The 22,188-nt window shown below is 41.7% G+C and overlaps 1 protein-coding gene across 1 annotated transcript in view; it reads left to right on the top strand.

The window, feature by feature from the left end:
* The window catches only part of sdc3 (syndecan 3), a 49,769-nt gene that overhangs the window by 16,656 nt on the left and 10,925 nt on the right, over positions 1-22,188 (top strand). The window contains exon 2 of the mRNA XM_014972629.2: positions 18,503-18,596. Within this exon, the coding sequence (XP_014828115.2) occupies positions 18,503-18,596 (94 nt within the window). The remainder of the gene's footprint in view (positions 1-18,502; positions 18,597-22,188) is intronic.

Below are 22,188 nucleotides of genomic sequence, written 5' to 3'. Positions count from 1 at the left end.
TGACTAATTTTGATAAGTTCGGCAAATTAAATAGATCTGCCATGAAATAACTTAATTTTTAATCATTTTTGCATGTCAAATAAGTTCACACCATGTCTGACTAGTTACGCTTCATAAACCAACAATTTGAAGTGTTTTGCAACTTTTTTTTGTTGTTTTTTGGTACTTTTTGGCTTCCCTACCTTTTTCTAGTACACGTTAAAAGTGTTTATTAGCCAAGAAGACTTTTTGTTTTTGTGATAATATTGTAAAACCAGTCAGAATCTGATTCAATCATATCAGATGTTGGTAATTTAAATCAACATCCAAGACAACAACGAAGCCATTCATTGGCCGACTCTTTTCCAGTTCGTGGGGTTGGCTCATGAGTTGAAGTCTTCTGACCTCGGTTTATCAGAGTTAATCAGTATCTCATGAGAAATGTCTGATGAGGTCACAAGGTTCTAGCATTTAGTCAGCGCTGCTCGTTAACGACCATGTGCTGCGGTTGGTTCACCAAGAACTCCCTCTGCTGCCAGATCGTCCAACACGTGTGCTTTGAGTTTCATATATATATAAAAAAAAACCCTGAATGATGCACAACCAAACAGCCTTGACATTGCTGCACGCTCTCGGTTTGTCTGTCGCCTCACCAGAGTCCCTTTCACCGATGTGATGGAGGTAGGAGAGTGTAGCAAGGTCAGGATGTCCAGAGAACAGCCATTTGTCTGCCTCATTTATCGGTGTGTGTTGCAGGGAAATCAGCAGCCATTCTCCACCGCGCAGCTCCCCCCTGCAAAGGTGCATCTTTCAGTTTTTGCAGATTGAATTTGACCGAGTTGATTGAATTTTTCCCCCAAGCTCTAAGCGCAAAAATCACTTCTTTGTTTGTTTTCCACCCCTCTGCCCACTGACTCCATCCATCCCTTCATTCCTCACTGCTGCTTTTCTCTTCCACTCTGTTCTGCTAAACCTTTTCCTCTCTCTTAACTCTTCCTCCCGTGGATTGATTTTTCTCTGTCTCATTCCTTCCTCGGGGTTTTTGTGCAGTTGCATGACAGTCATTAGCCTGATTAAACAAACTATAATTACATAAACAGACACACACACTCTCTCTCTCACACACACAGATGTTTCCTTGTGATTCTCATCACTGTGTATCCACAGAAATGTGACTCTCATCATTTTCTTTGTGCGTGACTGTTCGATTTAGGGGCTGTGAGGAGACCATTGATTACTGTGTGTGTGTGTGTGTGTGTGTGTAGTCTTGAGTGCCCCCTCACATGCACTCTGCTGCACAAAGACTTCGTGGTCTGTGAGGCGCTCTACAACACACACACACACGCACTCATACTCAGCCGCATTTCTGGGCCCTTTTCAAAAGTTCCTTAGAAACACAAGAAAAGTTCCAGCCACAGGCGCCACGCCCTCCCACTGGCCCTGCAGAAATAGGCCCATTGAGCTAGTCTGTAATCACACTCATGCACTCAGACTTGCACGGACACACACACACACGAATCGGCATTCATCTGCTCTCCTCTTCTCCCTCTCTGGCACTTCATAGATGAAGCCACAAAAACGCAGCCATTGACCCACCAGTTAACCAGTAGCAATCGGTGCAACACACACACTAACACGCACATACACACACACACACATACACACACACACACACTGGCACTCCCTGGGCAACAAAACTTGTGACATACACACACACACACACACACACACACTCTTTTAGGCAAAATAATTACTCTGTGGAGGACTGCAGAGGACCGATACTTTCACATAAGATAGCATGTAACGATGCACCGATCTGTTTGATCTGCCGGTACCAATTTTTGCTGATTCACATCTTTGTTTTCATAAGCAATGGCATAAGATGCAAAATTTACAGTCACAATATTTTAAATCAGTCTAGTTGTTGACTATTCATTTAAATTGAAACCACCAAGGTGCAAGTTTTCATTTTATTGATTTCACACGTGTATTTAGCATTTAGCAAAGCTAATTTCAGCTTCATTTAACTTTTTAGCTATCTTATGTGTTTATTTACTTATTTATTAGACTTCTTAAACTGGAATCTGAGTCCAAATTTCATATCATAAACATGTAAATGCGAGCTGGTATGACAAAGTTTCTTGAATATTTATAGCAGCAGTGATGTCGTTTCACTGTTTTAAAGACCTTTCTAGGTTCACATGCTAAACTCTCTGTAGCATCTTATATTAGCGTTTAGAGCGACTATCTTTACTGAAGCAGCAGTTTCTGTGTGTTCTCTACAGAATGACGATGCTTACTTTGCCTTTTAAATCTCCAAATGGTTTTTGATTCCATGAAAACCGAAGAAGGAATCAAACAAAGCCACTCTGAGGTACTGCGTTCAGCCTTCTTGCTATCTGCTAAAAGTCTTGCTTTCTCTCGCTTTCTTGCAGCATTAAATAGTCGTAGATATGTTTTGACAAACTGTTTCCCTTTAGTCTGTTGCTTACATGAGATCCAGAACTTGCAGGATGAACTATAAATCAAATCAAATTTTATTTGTACAGCACATTTCAGCAGCAAGGCATTTCAAAGTGCTTTTACATCATAACAAACACAAAGTCATGCAACATTGAATCAACAATCAAAACATTACATTAAGTCAAGTGCCGTCGTTAAATTCGTAATTGATTACATCTCAAATGGAACTCAAAACATCTGGGTTTTTAGTCGAGATTTAAAGGAAGTCAGTGTTTCAGCTGTTGTATTTGTCGTCTGGCCTGGAATCGCTTTTGCTTGCCAGTCGGCAAGAGAGCGTCCTTTGAAAATTAAGAGAAAAAAAATGAATGGAAATGACCTAACTCTCCAGAATACCGTCTATCCTTTTGGAAGCAAAAGACAAGAAAACGGTGAAGAGGAGTTTCAGAACATTTTCCTGTAGGTATCCCCAGAAGTAAGGGGTTATGTGCTTTGGATTTGTGATTGTGTGTTTAATCCCTCTTGATTGTCAGATTACTATAACAGCTGGGTGCTCCACATCGATAATCATCTCTTTACCTCGCTGCCTGACGGCGCATCGCCCTTCCTCACACCGAGTGACCGTCTCACAGGTCCAGTCTCACACGGAGCCTCCGGCCTCCTGACGCGTCTCCTCTCGGTCATGGGACTTTCGCCGATAAAGCGTCGAGTGTCAGTGTCGGCCGCCTGCTTTGTCTCAAATGTTGCGGGTCAGGTGGACCGAGTCGAGCTCTTCCCAGCTGATTCTTTTCAGAGACCAGCAAATGCAGGATATGACACACGCCGTTTCTTGTTTTTCTTAAACCTTGTTAAATACACATAGGAAGTGCAACTTCCTATGTGTATTTAACAAGTGTATTGGCTGAGCTGTCAATAGCTCAGCCAAACCAACAAACGTTGAGGTGTGTGGCAATACTGTTCACACCCCCGGAGAGCTTTCATATTATGTCATAACTACAAGCTTTAATGTATCATAATGGAGTTTTTGTTTTTGTATTGGACCAAGTGATAACTGTGACATGGTGGGGATTAGAGGCAGTGTGAAAACCAGCCTATAGTAGCTCCGGCTCCATATTTAAGGTTGTTTGATTTGTAGGATTGCCCTACATTTACCTCCATAAACTTAAAAAGCCAGCTTCCCTGACTTTGCTGAACAAAATCCTCCCCACAGTATGATGCAGCCACCACCATGCTTCACCTTAGAGATGGTGTGCAGTGTCCCCCCTCCCCCCCCAGAAAATCTGCTAATCCCAGTAGTAAAGGCGCTACAGCACCCCACCGTGATTTTGTGTTAAGAAATGTTAAAAGTTGCAAAAACTCAAAGGTGCGCCAGCAGGCATCATAATAACTTGGAAATAATAGCATGTGAGGGCAACAGGCATGTGCAGGGGCTGCACAATTAATGCAAACACCTTTGCTTAATCCATCTTTACTGTCACTGGTGTGTTAAAAACCCTATTTAAATTAAACAAACCATGCTTAGCCTGGTGGGGAGGCAAGCAAAGCCTGGTGGCCCGCCAGGCTTATAATTCACTGGGGGAAACCTTGGTGTGTGTCCAGGGACATTAATTTCACTGTACTGCTGTTCTCATCTGATTTAAGCAGAAACTTGCACATATTTACCGATTAGCGACTACTTGGAAAACTTTTGCAAAGGACTGCATGACGGTACTTTCATTTTATTTTAAAAACATTATCAAATTTTGCTTTAATATGGATCAGTGCTTCCTCCCCCCCCAATAGTCAACATCATTAACTTCTTCTGGAAAGCGTCCTTATCATCAGTACTGTCCTGAATGGAAATTAGGCTTACGGTTACATTTTTTTTTAATCTAGTTGGATTTCAAGTATTCTCCACCTTTTTTTTTTTTTTTTTTTTTGTCCAAGTAAGATCACTTCTGGCTCCCACACCGTCAAGATGGCAGGATAAACCTCAAGGCTTTCACGAGCTGACTGATGCATCCGTCTCTTACTCGCAGTCTGTTGTTGCCTCCATTTTTCTTTTCGAACCCACCTCTCTTCTTGGAATTTGCATCGTAACGTGTGCACTCATGTTGACGAACGCACAGGCAGACAGCGTTGGTATGACAAATGCGTCCACATAAAACTGTCTTTTTATTTTTGTTTTTTATTATTATCAGCTCTGCTAGGGAGAGCATCAAACAGGGAGGCTGATATCAATGAGATAAAGTTACGCAACTCTGGATTACTAGCACGCCTCATTTCCTGTGCATCTCTTGTTCTTTATGCAGAAAATCCGACGCCTGTGTGGAAATGACTGAAAATTACAAAATGGAAAGATGATACATGCACAAATGGACGCTTTTGATTTTTAAATTAGGATATGAAGTGAGCTCTTCGTTTTCTACTCCTATAAAATAAATTCAGTGATTTACCTAATTGGAATTAAATGTCAAGCCAACAATAAAAAAAATCGCTTCCCTGAACAGATGTACAGCTTGCATCGCTACAAATGAACTGATTTGCTTTGGAGCGAATGTGTGAGATAAATACTGTTAATCTAAATGAAAGTGGAGTCAGATTGTGCATGAAGGATGTTCCTCCGCTCTGCACCTGCTCTGTCTGACCGAGCCACTCGCTGTACCACCGTATAGGCTGCCATGCTTAGCAGATGCAGGCCTTTTCACGAGGGCATTCATCACTTACGTCGTCTTTGTCCTTTATAACTAGGAGCAGAGAGATAATATTAGAAGGGTAATATTAGAGCTTGGATGATATTCAGCTGTGGTTTGGAGCTGAGACACATTTAGGCCCTAATCAAGCTGGAATAACAAACCAAATCCCATGTAATGCCATCCTCCCACTGTTTGTTTCATGTGTGTGTGTGTGTGTGTGTCTAGGTTTTGGTTTAGCCGCTGTTGAAATATCAGAAATCTGACCAGGACTGAAAATGGTGGGAGGAGAAAGTGTTTGACTCCATTTCCTGGCTGTTGCACATGAACATGTTTAGGGTTTTTTCGCTCGTTGGTTCACAGCGTGCACTCATGTGTGAAAAAGTTAGACAAACATGTAGGAGAAGATCAAAGATATGTTTGGCAGACGTTCCCCCCCGCTTCCCACGCAAGCGTGCAGCAAATCGGTTACGAGGATCCGTCTAGAGTCGAGTTACAAGTCACGTTATTTAAAAAAAAATAAAAAATTAAACGACAACAAAAAAAAAAACAAGGTTAATGGCTTCGAATTTATTTTAAAGAGTCACTCATGTAAGCTGATTGAACCCAAGGCATCTCATCTTTAAAATCACTAACGAGTATAAAATAACTCAGTGGGAATTGAGGAGAAATGACTTCCCTCGACCCCCCCCTGCTGCTGCTAATAACGCGAAGCGTCTCTCAATATAAAGTCGCTTCTTTTTAAATCTGAAACCGCTTTGCTCAGTTTATTCCCGGAGACGGAAATCTGTGGAGAACAAATATGGGATTTCTTTTTCACACCCTAATACCGCTAAAGCATATTTACAGCTTTTTTTTTTTTTAAAGATGCATTTCACTTTTTTCTTTACTTTGCTGACATTTCTTGGCTTTGAAATGTGCCACTAAATCATTCTTGGAAATCAAATCCTTTAAAAGCCATGGAGACATCTCAGGATTTGACTGGACAACGTAGCCTGACATGAGCAGAAAAATTCAATTTGTGAACCCACAGAACATCCTTCCGACCTTCCAAGTTGCATCAACAACAACAACCTTCAGTGTGGAAGTTCTTGCTACAGAAACAGGACTCGATGTTATCTGGCTACATGTGATGTAGAGAGATGTGAGAAGTTTTATTTAAAAGAAAACTTTATTTTCTGCAACAAATTGGCACGTGTCTGAGCTTCATTCAGAGAGAGTAAGGCTTCCAGCAGATAACAAGAAGGCTGGATGAAATGCAACAAAGTCAACCTTTATCTGTGATGAAATATCCTTGATTAGTAAATGTAAATCTTTTTGAGTTGAACAAATTAAGGGAATACATAATGAATGCTGTTTTATTGAAGCTAATCATGCTAACACTACTGATCAATTAGTGTTATTAGGGCAGCTTAAAATTAAGTCTCTAAAACCTTAGTTTTAAAATACTTGTAAAGATGTTTTACAATGGCTTCTCTCTTTCACACAGAATGCTGTCACATCTGCCATGAGTAAAAATTGGCAATGACCTGCAAAAATATTTTAAATGCTGGTTTGTTTTGTGCTTTGAAAAGAAATCTACATCGGCAAGTCAGAACTTTATTAAAAAACTCAACAAAATTCAGTTCGTCTACATTACCAACCTTTTAAATGTTTGCGTGACAAGATAAATCTCAGTCCTCAGTCGCCCTTGTTCGTCAGCTCTAGAGTTTTTAAATATTTTAATTGTAGATGAGGCTCTAAAAAGACCTTTATTTCACAGTTATTTCTTAATTTGCTTTCCGGGATCCTGATTTTTCTCAACCGATGTTTCCCTTTTTGAAGGCCTTTCAAAATTTCTCTTTGAACTTGGGTTGCGTTGTCGTGCCATCTGCCCATTAAAAGATTATGAGAAAGTCGAGCCCCTTGGAAGCACAATAATCCTCACAACTAACCTATAATCACATTTTTTTTCTTTCTTCCAACTCTTAGGAACACAGAAATAATGGATGAATATCATTCACAAACAACCAACTGATGATAAATCATGTCATAAACCACTATCAAAGACGGAGACGTGATCCGTTTGATCCTTGTGGTTGTGGGTGCGCAGGTGTTTGCCGTTTTAATGCTGACGTCATCGTCACGGGATGGATCCTGCACATCCATCCACCTGTGCGTATGTGTTGTGCGGTGCCAGAAAACGCGAGCAGCATGACTGTGCAGAGGCTTTCTGTGCTAATCTCTGCTCAAGGTGGCAGGTGTCTTAACCAGGCCATCACCTGGTAACCTTCCCCCCCACATAAACATGCCGCCCGGCCTCTATATCTCCCTCGCATCTTGTCCTACCGTACCATGTTGGTGCCCAGCTTGGCCGCCTGCCCAGCTGGTTGGAAAGAGACGCGAAGCAGGAAAAAAAACAACCGAGGAGATGGAGGGAGATTAGAGGTCGTTGCTGACAGGGTCAGGGATCCACTCTGGAAAGAAAAGATGGGCGTGGAGCGAGACAAACAGTAAATAGGCTGCATGGCTTCCTGTAAGCGTTCGAGTGGCTGCGGAGGAGCTTGTGCCAAAGAGTTCAAGCGTTTCCAGGTAAAGAGATGGGCAAACTCCGTGTCTCTTATCAGCGTGGCTCAGACCGCTCTGGAGAGGAGCAGCCACAGAGACGGCTGTGAATCAGCAGCTGCTTTACGGAGCCTGTTCTCTCCTCCTACGGCGAATTAAGCTGCTGGGATGCTCGAAATATGCCCCCGCAAGCATCATTTTACCCCCCTCTTTATGCGCTTCTCTTTTCTAAACACCCAGCTGCATGATGATTATTGTTTTAAGCAGATCTGTCAGCTGCGCCTGTGGAAAAAGTTTGACATTCAGCGCCGGCCTTCAGACAGGACGTTCGCAAGGACGCAGAATACTTTTATTGCAGCGGTAATACGGATCGGCTCTGCTCACAGGAGGCTCTAGAGACGACCTGAACAAGCTCGACACAGACTCTCAATAGGCGGACGTAAATTATTAATTTTTACACACATACTGGGAAATATTAGCTGGGAGAAAGTGGCTGAATGGGAAGGGAATTTGGGGGATCTTGTAGTAATAAAGCTGAGTCATCAGCATATTTGATTACGCACAAAAGCCAAAAGGTCCTGTGATTCCACATTCTGTAAATATGAACATTAAATTTTAATTAGAATTTTATGAAGTTTTCTTTTTTTTCTTCTTCTTCTTCTGAAATGCTGCATAGTTTTTATCTTTACAAGAAACGAAACAAATTCGAATCAAGTTTTCTTGGCCTTGGTTGGTCGGAAAAAATAGATTAAGATAAATTATCAGAAATGGCTTCCTATCTTTAATGAATAGGGTTTAATTTGGACCTGGCTTAACTCTTTACCTGTTCACAAAGTTTGTCTTGATGGGGATTTTAAATCATATTTCAGACACTGATGTTGACCAGTGTGAAGCCAAATCTGAATCGGAGGGTCCGGTGCTAAATGGTTCTTATAAATTCAACTTGGAGAAATAAATCTACATGCTTTGGGCTCCATAAATCTCCTGGCAGTGAAATAAACATATATATTCATTATATCACATTGTGACTTTTGTTTCTCCTCCTGGCCGATGCGCATCAGCTCTCGGAAAGGAAATCTGCAACTTTTGCTTTCATTTGATGCAACAGTTTAACGTCTCGGTTTTTAAACTGTTGCGATAAAACCATTCTTTGTGACTTCTGCGCCATCTGGGAGCCTCTTTGCTTCTGCAGTTATTTATTTTAGAAACAGACTCGCTCGCAAACTTGTGCCTCCTGTTAGTCCACTTTGCAGATCTAAGCCTTTATGCCACACAAGTCAAGAACGCACAAGAAGCGGCACAGTCAACACGAGCGCCTGGTGGGGGCCACCTGCAGTAGTGACACATTAGACATTTATATTTGTACTGAATATGCAAGTATATTCAGTACAAATATAAATATAGATGGGCTTTGATTGGGGGGGGGGAAAACATTTCATCCCAGTAGCTTCAATGCAACCGCATGTTTTTCTACAAATCAACTAGGATGAAAAACTTTGCAGTAAATCTGAGGAAAGGGTCTAGAGTGGGTGATGACTGATATTTAATATCGGTGCCTGGAGCTGTAAACGACGGATTCGTGGAATCTTGGGTTATAATAATCTTCGGGATTTTATTTTTTCTGCCTCGCCTCGTGGTGCAGGTTCATAAACCGAACAGAAACGGTTGAATTGTCACAACATTAGCTTGTAGAAACAAAGTTGAGCCCAAATTTCTTTAAAAACAGATTAATTCAGACCAACCATGAACTGGTCAAGTTTTGGACCTTAAATCACATTATTATTATGGTTAAAGATTTTGTTACTGAGAAAGTGAGGAAAAGTGACAGAGTCCTAATAGCCCCACCTCGCACTTATTGCTGCACTCTGCCAGTCAGCTGCCTGAAAGAAGGCGCAAACCAAATATGGAGCACGTCCACAACGTTTTAGAAAAAACAAACAAAAAACTTTTGTGCAAATACAGTGAAACTGGGTTAATGTTTCTCACTTATTGCACCGTGAGAATCTCATCCTGGCCCATGTCTGGTCCAGACTGATATTTGTCTGTTTTCTGTAGGGGAGGGAGTGGGGGGGGTGATGAATGGACGTGACCTCAGTGTCTTTCACTGTCTTTGTCTCGCTTGTTTCCTTTTACTGCTGTGGCTGCAGTAAATAGAGGGATAGATAGAGGAGTCACAGATGGTGGCGGAGAGGAGAGGGAGTGTTTAAATTATTCTTCACAGCTTGAAAGCTCAAACGTGCCGTGGCAGTCAGGAAAACTCATTCCGGTGCAATCTCGCATATTAAAAACCACATTTGGTGATTATTTCTCCAATGAAGGAGAAGAATTGCCTGCGTTTTTTATTTTTTTTTTTTTGTCAGGTTACAATCCGGCCTCTCGGGTTACGGAGGTTTGCGTTTGAAGTCGATCGCGCTGAAGCTACCTTTCTGAGCGGCTGTAGCCTGGAGATCTGAGCTGAAGTTAGGCAGACCGAGCAGAAATACAAAGCAAAGAAATCATTTTTGGGTCATGCTGATCTGCCAGCTGCTCCTTTAACAGCACAAGGATTTCAGTGTTTGTGCGTCTCTGAATGCACATAAATACTGTAGCTCTGCCGCCTATTCTTATCTCACTTCCTGATATCACAGAAATAGTTGTGCGGCACAGACACCCTTATTGTTTTCCACAGACAAAACACACCTTGATCTCTCTCTCTCTCTGTGTGTCTCTATTTTCCCCCTCCTTTGATTCTTTAGTTGTGGAACAGATTGGGCCCTGTGAATAATAATAATGTGTGAAAATGTCAGCCCAGGTATGTTGTAGTCCAGCCTCTGCAGCTGTAAAACAAGCTGACAAACACTATCTGTCGGATCAATTTTGCAGTGGAAGTGCCTGATGTCAGCTTCAGATCATGTTTCCAGCCGAGTCACTGCAAATGTTGCAACGTTCCTCTGGAGGACAAACAGGAGCGTCTCAAATTAGAAAAATCAAAAAAAGTGAATTAAGGTCAGAAATTTTATCTAAAAAGTTAAACTCTCTTCACTTTTTAAATGTGATGCATTTGAAATATTGTGGTTAGTTTTGACTTTCATAAGCTGTAAGCTATAAACATAAAAATAATTTGATCGTAAACTTGATTCATAAACAATTAAAAACAAAAAACGATTAAATGAAATGTCATGGTCGACAAAATCATGAGACTGAAAAGCCATAAAGTCATTGCTGAAGAAGCCGTCTGTTTTATAGAGTGCCATATCCAATCCATGTTAGATGGAAGGAAAAAGTGTGGTTTAAAAAAATGGATTAGAAGCAACCGGAATAACCACAGCCTTGAAGTGATGAAGCAAATAGATCCTCTCAAAGTTCAATAAGCTTTCATTTCCAGAGAATGTGTAAAACTGAAACTGGAAAGATATTTTAAATATTCAAAATAAATAAACCAAAAAAACAAAGCGAAAAAGAAATAAAACGTATTATGAAGTCACCTTTCAAAACATATTAATCAATAGGCTCAGTCAAGAAAAACAGCCAAAACTGCAACATATGACTTTGTAAAAAAAGATAACAAAAAACTTTCTATTGAGTCAAATGTTTGCAGCATTTGACAAAATGCTGACTTTTCAATAAAAAATAATGGGAACCATCTGTTTAGAGATTAAACAAACTACACAAACAAGCATGCCAATGGAAAACGTTGCGCTCGTTTCAGTTTACCATGCGATCAATTGATCTATTGCTCATTGTGACCGACGTACTTTAGGTCCATTTCATCCACAGCAGTTGCTGTTTTAAACTGTGGACGTTGCTGCAGCTGAAATCGGCTTTAACACTCGGCAGCAGAAGACGAATCTCTAGCGGACGTGCATTACTGATACGCGACTCTAACAACACAGGTTGATGTTGCATGTGTTACTTTTATGTATTTTTAGAAGCGCAAGTAATGTTCTCCAATAAATCTCCCCTCTGTGTGTTTATTAAACCGTGCAAGGATTCCGCCTTGTTGCTCTGTTTGGCTCAGCACCGTTCACTCTGCATGAATGGGACGTTTACAGCTGGTCTGAACAACAGACGGCAAGTACGAACCAGATGCTACCTAGTCGACGGTACAGCTGGGCTGTTGCTCATTGTTTTGAGGCCTAGCGTAAAGTTTCCGCAGCCTGTGATGATTTAGTGAGTCATGTCGTCCATTGTTGTTGGTTCATTCAAGTCAAAGTAAGAACAATGAGTTGTCTGGACATTCAGGACGAGCTTTATGGAGATTCTTCCTGCATTTTCCACTTGGGATAGTCTTCCAAAAGTGTCTGCTTTAATGTCTATCATTGTTCTTGACAGGCCAGGAAATAGTCCTGACCTTAACCGTTGTCAAGAGGAAGATTAGAGAAATCAGAGTCAACAATTTGGACGAACTGAAGAAAGGAAAAACGAGCTTTCGCAACACCTCAACAGAATCACAAGATGATCACCTCACTGCCACAAGATGAGCAAAAAGAGCCCCGACCAGACAGCTTCTCTCTTCACGGAAAAAATCTAAACATAATTAGAAATTCCAAGATCCCCAGATTGTTTTAAAACCGACTCCAGCTGGCACCGCACGCCTTACAGTGGCGCTGCCTCAAACGACGCCAAAAAAAAGCGGGATTGCATCCATCCACTCCCCCAAATCCATCTGAATACGGTTGTCATCTTACAGTCTCCTTTTATAACCAGTGGGGAAGAAAACGCAGCAGCAGCAGAGGGAAAATCGAGGGCAACGTTGGGATGATTTTGGCCCTGGGTTATAAGGAGCTCGTCGAGTCTTGTTGCGGTTAGTTAGCTTTGAGGGCCCAGGCTGAATGTGGCAGCCTCTGCAGGCCTAGGAAGAGGGGGGTCAGGGGGAATGCTGAGCTGGAGCCCCTGAATTTCACATCTGATTGTAAATATATGACGAGCAAAACCTGTGATTACTCCCATGCAGACACTCACACACACACACACACACACACACACATACACTGTAATTACATACAGTGACGCATGCCTGCCCACCATGCCATGAGTTCACACATACTGACGCATAAATTAAACATGTTCATGCACAGACTGTGATTATAATTTACTATTAACTGTTGAGATAAACATAGACGCAGCAAACTCTAGCTATAGCTGCAGTCGGTCCTAGAGGGGACCTGAGCATTAAATGGGGCCCCCAGGGTTGAGCTGCGGAGCCGCTTTGTGGGCGGGGTGTGTTTATTTAACCGTGCGCGTGTTTTTTTTTTTTTTTTTTTTTTTTTTTTTTGGAGTCACGCTGAATTTAGTGGGCTACCCTTGAGATACGAAACGGAGTTTAAGATGAAAGGAAAACGGGGCGAGGACAGAGATACGCTGGCACGGAGTCTGCGGATCCAAGGAGAAGGCGAAGGGAGGCCTGGGGGGCAGGAACGGGCAGAAAGTGAGGGGGTGGGGGGCCCGGAAGCGAAGCTATGGTGTTATTTTTCTTTTTAGGTTGTTTATTTGATGTTGCATAACACCTTTTTTCTTGTGTGGTTAATACTCCTATATATGTGTGAGAGAGAGTGTCTGCTGCTCCGCTTGTGTGCGTCTGCTAGCTTCTCACGGGAAGATGGGGAATTTCTGTGAAAGGCAAAGGTTGCCCATAGCAACGGTCTTCATTGTAAAACCTTGGAATACGGCGCTCACGCGCGAGCGCACACTCTCCCGCGCCGTGCTCGCTCGCACCGAGACGTCTTTTAACCGTTTTTCTGCACTTTTTCAGGGTCTGACGTCAGCGGACCGCCTCACACACTCACACACACACACACACACACACACACACGCAAACTCACTCTCAGCCTTCATGCTCTCTCCGCGCGCCAAACAACTCCAAGTCAATTTCATTTTCATGAGGTACATATAGCGTCTCATCTTTACCTCACGCTGCGATGTGATGGACTGAGATGCTCGGGTTTCCAGATTCCATTATGCTTTTATTGGCTTTTAAGGGCATCGAGTTTCCTGTGTCTGGAGCCGGGGAGGAGCTTGTGCGTGCGTGCGTGTGTGTGTGTTGGTACAATTAGTATCACACAGGCTGGAGAAAACAGCTCTGTGGGGCCTCAGGATGGGCTTAAGATTGCTGAGGAGATAAGTTTGCTATGGTCAGATTTATAGGCTTTTTTTCCCCCTTTTTTTTTTCTCAATACCTGCAGCAAAAACTGAGACTTCAGATTTGTCTTTTTCAGTTCTGGAGCAATGTACCACTTAATGTTTACTGAGATAGATCTGGGATGAGCGTTTCCAGATTGCAGTAGCAGGAAACAAAAGTGATCATACTCGTCATGTCTTATTCTGTGTTACACTCCATATATTATGCAGCTCTAATGTAAAACTGAACATATTCATGTGAAGCTGTAAGTACAGAAAAAGGAGAATCTGGAGGGAATCAACTCACATGGACTCACGGTTTTCAGATTTGTAAAAAAAAAATTCATAAGACTTTCCTTCATCTGTCTTATCTAATTCAACAGCACATTTCACACCAAAATTTCACACAATGCCACGTTAAGTCCCGCTTCTGCACCATGTCACACAGCTCATGGTTTCCTGCCGGACATTTTGGGAATTCATTACAGTCATTTCATTTGATTTCGGAGCACACGGAGACCAAAGAACAAGCGAGGAACGGACGTCAGCTCGACCGCAACGCAGAACTTCCCACTGCCAGCACAGTTCCTCCTGTGTTCAAAGTGTGAATCAGCCAAGATTTGGAGGCAAGCTGAGGATAATGCATTCAAAGATGAAAGAAAAACGGTGGTGAGGCTGATCGCTTGTTCAGCTGCATTCTTCAAACAGAATAGCTCTTTTCTAACCACGGACTTCTTATGTAAAATGGGCATGGCTTTTTTTTCTTTTTTTTTTTTTTGATGTAACACATTGTTTTGTGGATTACAATTTAGGAGCTTAAAGTACATTATTTTCTTTTTTTTTGTTTAGGAGCCAAAATGCGATCATTTGTGCATTTAAATTGATGCACAAATGACAGAAATGAAAGTCCTCTGATGGACTGTTTGGACCACTATTGAGCTGATCAAAAAAGCTGATTAAATCAAGTTTCAAAATACATTTGGACTGTACAAGGTTTCCCCCATGAAAACTTGCCAAGCCTGGTGGTTGGGCATGAGGGCGGTCATTCATCCAGAGGCCAGTCTTGGTTTTTCAGTTAAAAAATGTTCAAAGTTGACAGGAAATTTGAAAATATCACGTGATAATTATGTCCTTCTGAAAGATTGGAAGATCAACACCTGAATACCAACAATAAAGTCTTAAAAAATGCAACATTAAAAAAAAAAAAAAAAACTTAAGTAAATAAGCAGTGCCTAGCCTGGAGGGGCCACAAGTAAAGCCTGGTGGCCCGCCAGGCTTATAAAACACTGGGGGAAACCCTGACTGTATGTATCTTTTACTGACTAAAGATGAAGTTTGATCATGAATTAAAATGGTGAACGAGGCTTAGAGTCTGACATCAGAACAAGTCGGGGTGTGTTTTAACGCTTTGCGATAAAATAACATGAAGTACTTAAAGTGCTGTTGGAGCCATTATCTGGTAACCATTAGATTTCCTCTTTATTTAAAGGACTTTGATAAGTTGCACCTTGTTTCCAGTTTTACACGTTGGCTATATCTGAAAGTCCTTATAAGCGTTCAAAACCTAACCTGAAGTCCAAGAGGTTTTAAAATTTGGGAGTAACTACAGTAAGTGTACCCTATAATTTAACAGCTTGTAGAAAAAAAAAGCACCTTTAGCAGAAATAGCTTGAAGTAGTTGTTTTCTGTAGGATTTTTATCTGCAACATCACTTTGAATGCAGTCTCCAGCTTTGTTCCGATTCATTCGGTTTTGCAGAAAAGATTATTTTTGCTTGTTGTCAGGTCTGCTCTCCAGACACTCTGCTGTAAATCTGGGCTAGCCAGACTACATCATGGCCTCTCCGGCGTTGTGCTCCACAGTTTGTTTCGGATTTGCCTGCTGAAGGACATTGTTTCTTCTTCAGATGAAACGCACTCCTGCGTCTAAAGAGGCGCTCACACTTTCTGATGATCAGTTTCGTTTCATTACCAGCATCTGGCTAGAATCCGAGGGAAGCGGCAGAAAGGGTGTACTTTCTTTTTCCTTTGTGCTGCAGATTCCAGACTTTGCTCACAGTGTTTGTCTTCCGTGAGAAAGTTAGCACCCTGACATTATTCTGAAAACATTTGAGGTAGAAAATAAAACACATTCACAGTTAATCTACCAACCTTTACAGTACGGATGAAAAACACAGGCGTTTTCCTTGTTCAAAGTTAATTTAAAAGTTTTGATTCGGAAAGTTTGAAAGCCGGGACAATCCTCATTTCCATAAAGCTCCTCTCTGCAAACTCAGCACTACAAGAACACGTTCACGGGGATAATAAATAAGAAGATGCATGAGTTTAACTCTTTTGTAATTATAATTGCACTGTTTTCCGTGTTCAAAGAAAAATGTATAGAAACCTTTTTTTTTTTATTTTTTAAAGCTTCTGGGTATAACAGAAGCGAGGAGGTGCTTCGGCAGAGTTCAAGTGCTCGAAAGCTGCAGTTCAGAGCGATTTGACAGCAAACGCCTCCCTGCATACCGATACGAATCTGCTAATGACGATCTTTTCGACGCCAAAAACAACCGCGATAATGCCGTCTCGACGGGGACCGCTACGTTTTCCTGTCAAACGAGGTTTCTCTTTGCACCGCGGCGCGTATTGTGACAAAGTGCACGCATTGCGGCGGCCGTATCAGTTGACCCGCTGTGATGAGAAAAGCCTCTGAGCGCTGAAGGGTGTGTTAAATATCGCAGGGATCTGGGATTAAGGTCATGAGAAAGAGAGGGAGATGAATGAGGATGGAGGGAGGAGGGAATCGACCTCGCAGTGTTTGGAAATACGAGGTCGTTCGCTTTAGAGATCCGGCTATCTGAGCGATCCTCGATTACCCCCTGGATGACCCCCGGCAGGGCTCCAGCTTCGCCCCCATCGGCTCCCGATAAACAAACCTGGATTAAGGTGGAGAGGGGCAGGAGGTGCAGGGGATTCGGTGAAATGATTCGGACTGAATGTAATCGCCAATGTACAGCAGGTTTTTTTTTTTTTCTACCATCGACAAAGCAAAGAATATGTCATGTTTTCCAGCTTATGAAGTAAAAACATCTGTTGGTTTTTAGTTTGCCAGCTTGATAAATTGATATGAACTTGTACATTTTTCTGTTGGTCTTATTCTACTTTTGACAGATTGCCTTTAAAATCTGTTGCTAAAAATAATCCAGTTATTTTAGCAATAAATAATCTTTTATCATTACATTAGACACCCTCGTTTTGGACACTTTTAGTGCTGAACAGTCCCTGTTTTGTATCTACTGTGAAGGAGGTAAAGACTCTCATCTTGCTCAATTAGTTGGTTGATTAACTTATTGATTATCTGTGTAGCAAGAAAATATGTCTCATACGTTGGTCTTGTTGCTGCTGTTCCCCATTTTAAGGGAAATTACTGCAAGCACGGCCATTTTCCCCTCCAAACACCCTCGCAAATCTTTTTTATGCATATTTCAGGTCAGCCAGTCCTTTTTTTTATTTAGCCCAGAAAAATATGTTGAACACTGACCTTTTTTATCCCATTGGAAATTAGCCCCATTAGATCAGCCCCAACAAACTATCAGCCTCATTCAGACACCATTATTTCATCTCGGCATGCCCAAAATCGACAATTTTTATTTTATTTTATTTTTTTAATGTTTTGCTTGTAGGGACCTTTTCATACCTGCTCAAAAAATGTAGGATTAGGATTAATTTTCAATATTCTACCCAAAGGTTCCTGTTAAAAAATTTGCAATAACTACCAGCAGGAGATCACTTAGAGTTTTTTTTTTTTACTTTAATTAGGTGTCATAATCTCTCATCTTGACCAAGTCGATAAAATTTAAAATCAATTAAATTGTATGTGTGAGATTTAAGCAATTTTATGACTACAAATCTGGAAATAATGACCTGTAACAAACATATATGCAGTTATTTGGTAAATGAGAATAGAAAAGTTTGAGTGAAATAAGCTTAGATTTGAACAAAACGGTGTTATGTTGGTATGAAAAGGAGTTTAAAATAAAAAAGGGGCAAATTGATCAATGCATTTCCAGACTAAAATACAGAGTTATTCCCATAAAATATTCTTTCTGTAAACAAATTTTTAAATGAATTTGAACATTATGCTAAAAGTACCAGTAGCTTCGAGCCAGATTTCTCTGGCGACTTTGTGTGGATTCTGATAATGCACAGTTCAGAAATGTTCAATATTGCAATTTGACAGAAAACAAATCCTGCATTCTCTAACATTTTACCCTCTAAAAGAAATTAATTCAAAACATCCCCCCCCACACCCCATTAATGTATATTGAAAAATTGCCAACCTCAGAAGTTAATTGCAGTCCTATCCTTTGGTGCTTTGCAGTCTGAGCATCACTTACAAGCAGAGACTAACTAAACCCCCCACTGCCCTCCTTCCCTTCCCTTCCCCCCCCCCCAGAAAAAGCTTTGATGTTTCCCTGCCAGAATCCCAGCTTTAGATCAACTCATTAACTATGCTCCTCCAGAGAGCCACAGACTGACAGATGTTGCCCCGTCCAGCATAATGCAGCCCGCACCTCCTCTCAGACAGCTGCACACGTCTGTGTGTGTGTGTGTGTGCGTGCGTGCGTGCGTGCGTGTGTGTGTGGACGCAATCTGCCAGAGTGGTTCCTCTTTCGAGTGAACCGACGAGCGGCTTGGCCCTCCGTGACGAACAGCTCTAATCTTTGCCATTTGCACCTCCCTCTCTCTCTCTCTCTGTCCCACCGACAGGCGCAGAAGTGGTCTCAACCCGCCGATGACGAAGGCTCGACGAGAGATGACTTTTACGATGACGAGGACCTCTACTCGGGCTCCGGCTCCGGCTGTAAGTGTGTCTGTGTTGGTGTTGTTGTTGCGAGTGACGGGTTACGCACTCGCGCCCTGGCTCTTTCAAACCCCGACAGCTGCCTCGTTTCAATCTGCTGACCCCCGAAGCCTCCAGCGCACCCTCTGCCCCCAAACCAAACTGGTCCACACAGACAGGCCTCCTCATGAACATGCATTCATTCCTCTTGAACTGTTTCACATTCAAATGCTGTGTATTTATGGAGATTTTATGTGATAAAAGCAACACAAAGCAGCGCATAATTGTGAAGATTAAAGGGAATTCTGCTTTTGATCAACTCGATTGGCTTTAGAAGTCACCTAATTAGTAATTAATGTCCAGTCATGCTTTACTTAGAGGGAGAGAAAAAAAAAAACTTGACAGACCAGCGGAGGGGTCGGGGTGTTTGGGTACCTGTTAATGAGGATAATAAACGCTGCCCAGGATCGTTCTGCTTCAGTTCTGTGCAACCAGCTGCAAATATTTGCGAATATTTGTTTCTGATCCTAAATAAGAAAGGCAGCTCTCAAAAGATCATAAAACTACACAAAAGAAGTGTTGATTTAAAAGAAAAATAGCTGTTCCTAAGATTTTTATTGAAAAGTTAAGTTAGAAAACAACAAACGTAAAACTCAGACCCGTCTTATAGGAGCTGAGCAGTTTTGTTTCCATGTTCCCACTGGTAAACTGAAACTCTTTTGAGATTGGAAAGCCTCCTTGCCATCACCCTAATCTTTGGCTCTCTCCTCAGATTACATGTCAGTTTTAAGACAGGACTCTCGCTGGGTCACTCCAATATAGTCCAACGAACCATGTTGGTCAAATTAAAAGAACCTTAAAAACCCAAATCTGCTAGAAATATGAATAGTTTCTGGGCTTTTGCAAAGATGCAAACGCAAATGTCATTTAGAGGATTTTCAAAAAGGGTGTCTGTCAGTCCAAAATGGAGTGGAGAGATCATTTACTCTTCCTCTGCAGCCTGGAAGTAAAAGACTGACGGACCAATAGTGTTTTTTGAATCGATAATTGGCGACTGTTGATGTAAGAAAGATGGAATAATGTTTTGGCCAGATTAGAAAAAAACTGAATTTGGCAAACTAAACCTAACAATCCCAATCATCCCACAATGGTAGCGGCATCATGTGTCGAGGATGCTTTTCTTAAGAAAATCTGTTAAAGGCTACAAAAGACTTCAGATTGGGTCAGAGGTTCACATCCCAGCAAGACAAAAACACTAAACCTGCAGAGTTATAATAAAAATCAAAACTCATTCACAGACTCTTCGGCTAGCCAGACGTTCTCCTTCTAGTCAGATTGAGTTTGACCTGTTTTGAAAAGAAGAATAGAGAGAAATGACAGTCTTTAGATGTGCAAAGCTGGGTGAGACATACCCCGAAGGACCTGCAGTTGTAGCTACAGCACAAGCTGCTTCTACAAGATATCGACTCAGGGGGGCTGAATACAAATGCACCGCGCCCTTCCCGACGAAACGTGGTCCTGCTTTTGATCCTAACGTGGAAAAAAATTTGAAGTTCTTTCACGGATGTTTGTCTCATCAACTGGGTTGGATGCAGGAGGTGGGAAAACAAAAAAACTCAAACAACCACTGACCCGGGGTCGATTCCCAGAGATCTTCTTTGCTCTAATCAGATTACAGTCCACACAGATTAGACAATCACACGCAACTATCTGGCAGCGCGCGCCGTCCCCAGCGCTGCGTGTTTGGGGAATTACCTGCTTAACGTAAATCACGTCGGTGTAACTCGGCCCGATTTTCTGATCTGGCTTTCGAAGCTTCTTCTTCGTATCGAGCGTGACTCATTGAGGGCCGCCCTCAGTTAAGGCACTGCGCTGGCGGGTGAGCGTGAAATAAATTACAATTCGGGGCAGTGGAGAATGGCAGAGGCAACCCCCCGCGGTTGAAACAGCAGCCCGGCAAATTGCTTTATCTAAAACCGTGATATAGAGTTGAACCTTTCCAAAGAACAGGGTTCGCTTTTAACAGACAGAAGCGCGTTTAATGTCTGCCTCTGCTGCTTCAGTGGAGGTATTTTGTGGCTTCTGATACATTAAACATAAGACGCATTGTCGGAGTCCGTTTTCCGATATCCTCTGCAGCTCCTCTGACAGCCTTCGTGTCTTTGTGTCTGCAAATTCAATTTGCTTCTCTTTCAACCCAAGGAGCTTCACTGCTATAACCGAATGAAAGGCGGAGTAATGGCATTATGAGCCACAGCTCTGCTCATCTCCTCTCCTTCTGAAAATGCACTTTATGTATATAAGCGGCATACGCCGCGGTAACTCTCTTTAGAGCTCTCCGTCCGCACCAGCTGACCCAAAACAAATGTTTTCAGCAACGAAACCTCACCCTTTTTAGTTTCTGATCAGGATGACAAAAAGAAAGTTTGGAGATTTCAATCTATTTCTCTGCAGCTTTTTTACCTTGGCTGAACTTACTGTAGTCGATCCAATTTGCACTCCGTTCACTTGCTCCTGACAGGCAGCTAAATAATGGGGGGGAAACAATGACACTGGGGCTGTGATTGCTGTGTCAAAGTCATCATTTTACTCTTAAGTGATTCGACAACACAAACACCTCCCTGTAGTGCTCGCGCCATTAAGTGCAGCGACGTCTTAAACAACCGAAAGCAGAAAGGCAAACGCACTTCTGTTGATAAAAACGTGCCTATGAAAAGTATTCCCCCCCCCCTCTTGGATGTTTTGCCCCTCTGGTTGCTTTTTATTTTCAAAAAATAAAAAAGTGCTCTCGTATGTAGATTTTGTGGGGGACATGAGAAGGCGATGTGACTCGGGAGCTGAAACCGTATGCAATGTCGGAGATGTATTAGGCGCAGCTGTTGATTCGATTTTTTTTTTTAAAGATTGCTTGCACTCGAAACCTGTGGCAAATTTCATTTTCATTTTTATCCAAAATGTGTTCAATTTGAGATGCAAACACAGCAGGCTTTACAGTTATTTGCAAACTGAATAAAAAGCTTTAAAATAAATGCTTGTTATGGAAACTACTAAATGAGGCATGACCTTAAATGTCTCACTTAGTGGTGTAATAATAATAATAAAATATGAATTTACTTTCTAGATCTTTACACATCTATCCTAGGAATGTTTGGAAAAACTATTTACGCCCTTACAGATTTTTGTTGCTTTTCCTTTCCTGCCACACTCACTTGTTTCAGATTTTGAAATAATACCTGACAAATATAGCATGGAGAAATCAAAAAAGTTTCCAAACGATTGTTTTAAGAGAAAAAGATGCTCTAAACTAATCTGACCCTTTTATAAATGAAGTAAATGCAACAACTTCCATCAAGCTTTTGAGGTAATCCATCTTTTACAATCCTATGGAGCAATTTTAGCACACTCTGTTTTGCAAAATGTTATTTATTCAGTCACATTTGGGCAACATTTAAGTATAAATTACCTTTGTGCGGACTTTGGCCTCTGACAAGACTACTTGAAACCGTTTGTTTTATTTATTTTGAGCTGTTGAAAGTTGGACTTTCTGGGTCCCTTACCAGATGAAACGGGAATCACGCCTTCCTAAAAGTTTCACTTTTTTTTGTCTTTAGTC

The sequence above is a fragment of the Poecilia mexicana genome, unplaced genomic scaffold (assembly GCF_051168715.1).
Source record: "Poecilia mexicana isolate PSO_F unplaced genomic scaffold, ASM5116871v1 scaffold_11, whole genome shotgun sequence".
In the NCBI taxonomy this organism is placed as follows: domain Eukaryota; kingdom Metazoa; phylum Chordata; class Actinopteri; order Cyprinodontiformes; family Poeciliidae; genus Poecilia; species Poecilia mexicana.
This window is presented reverse-complemented; position numbering and strand designations above follow the sequence as displayed.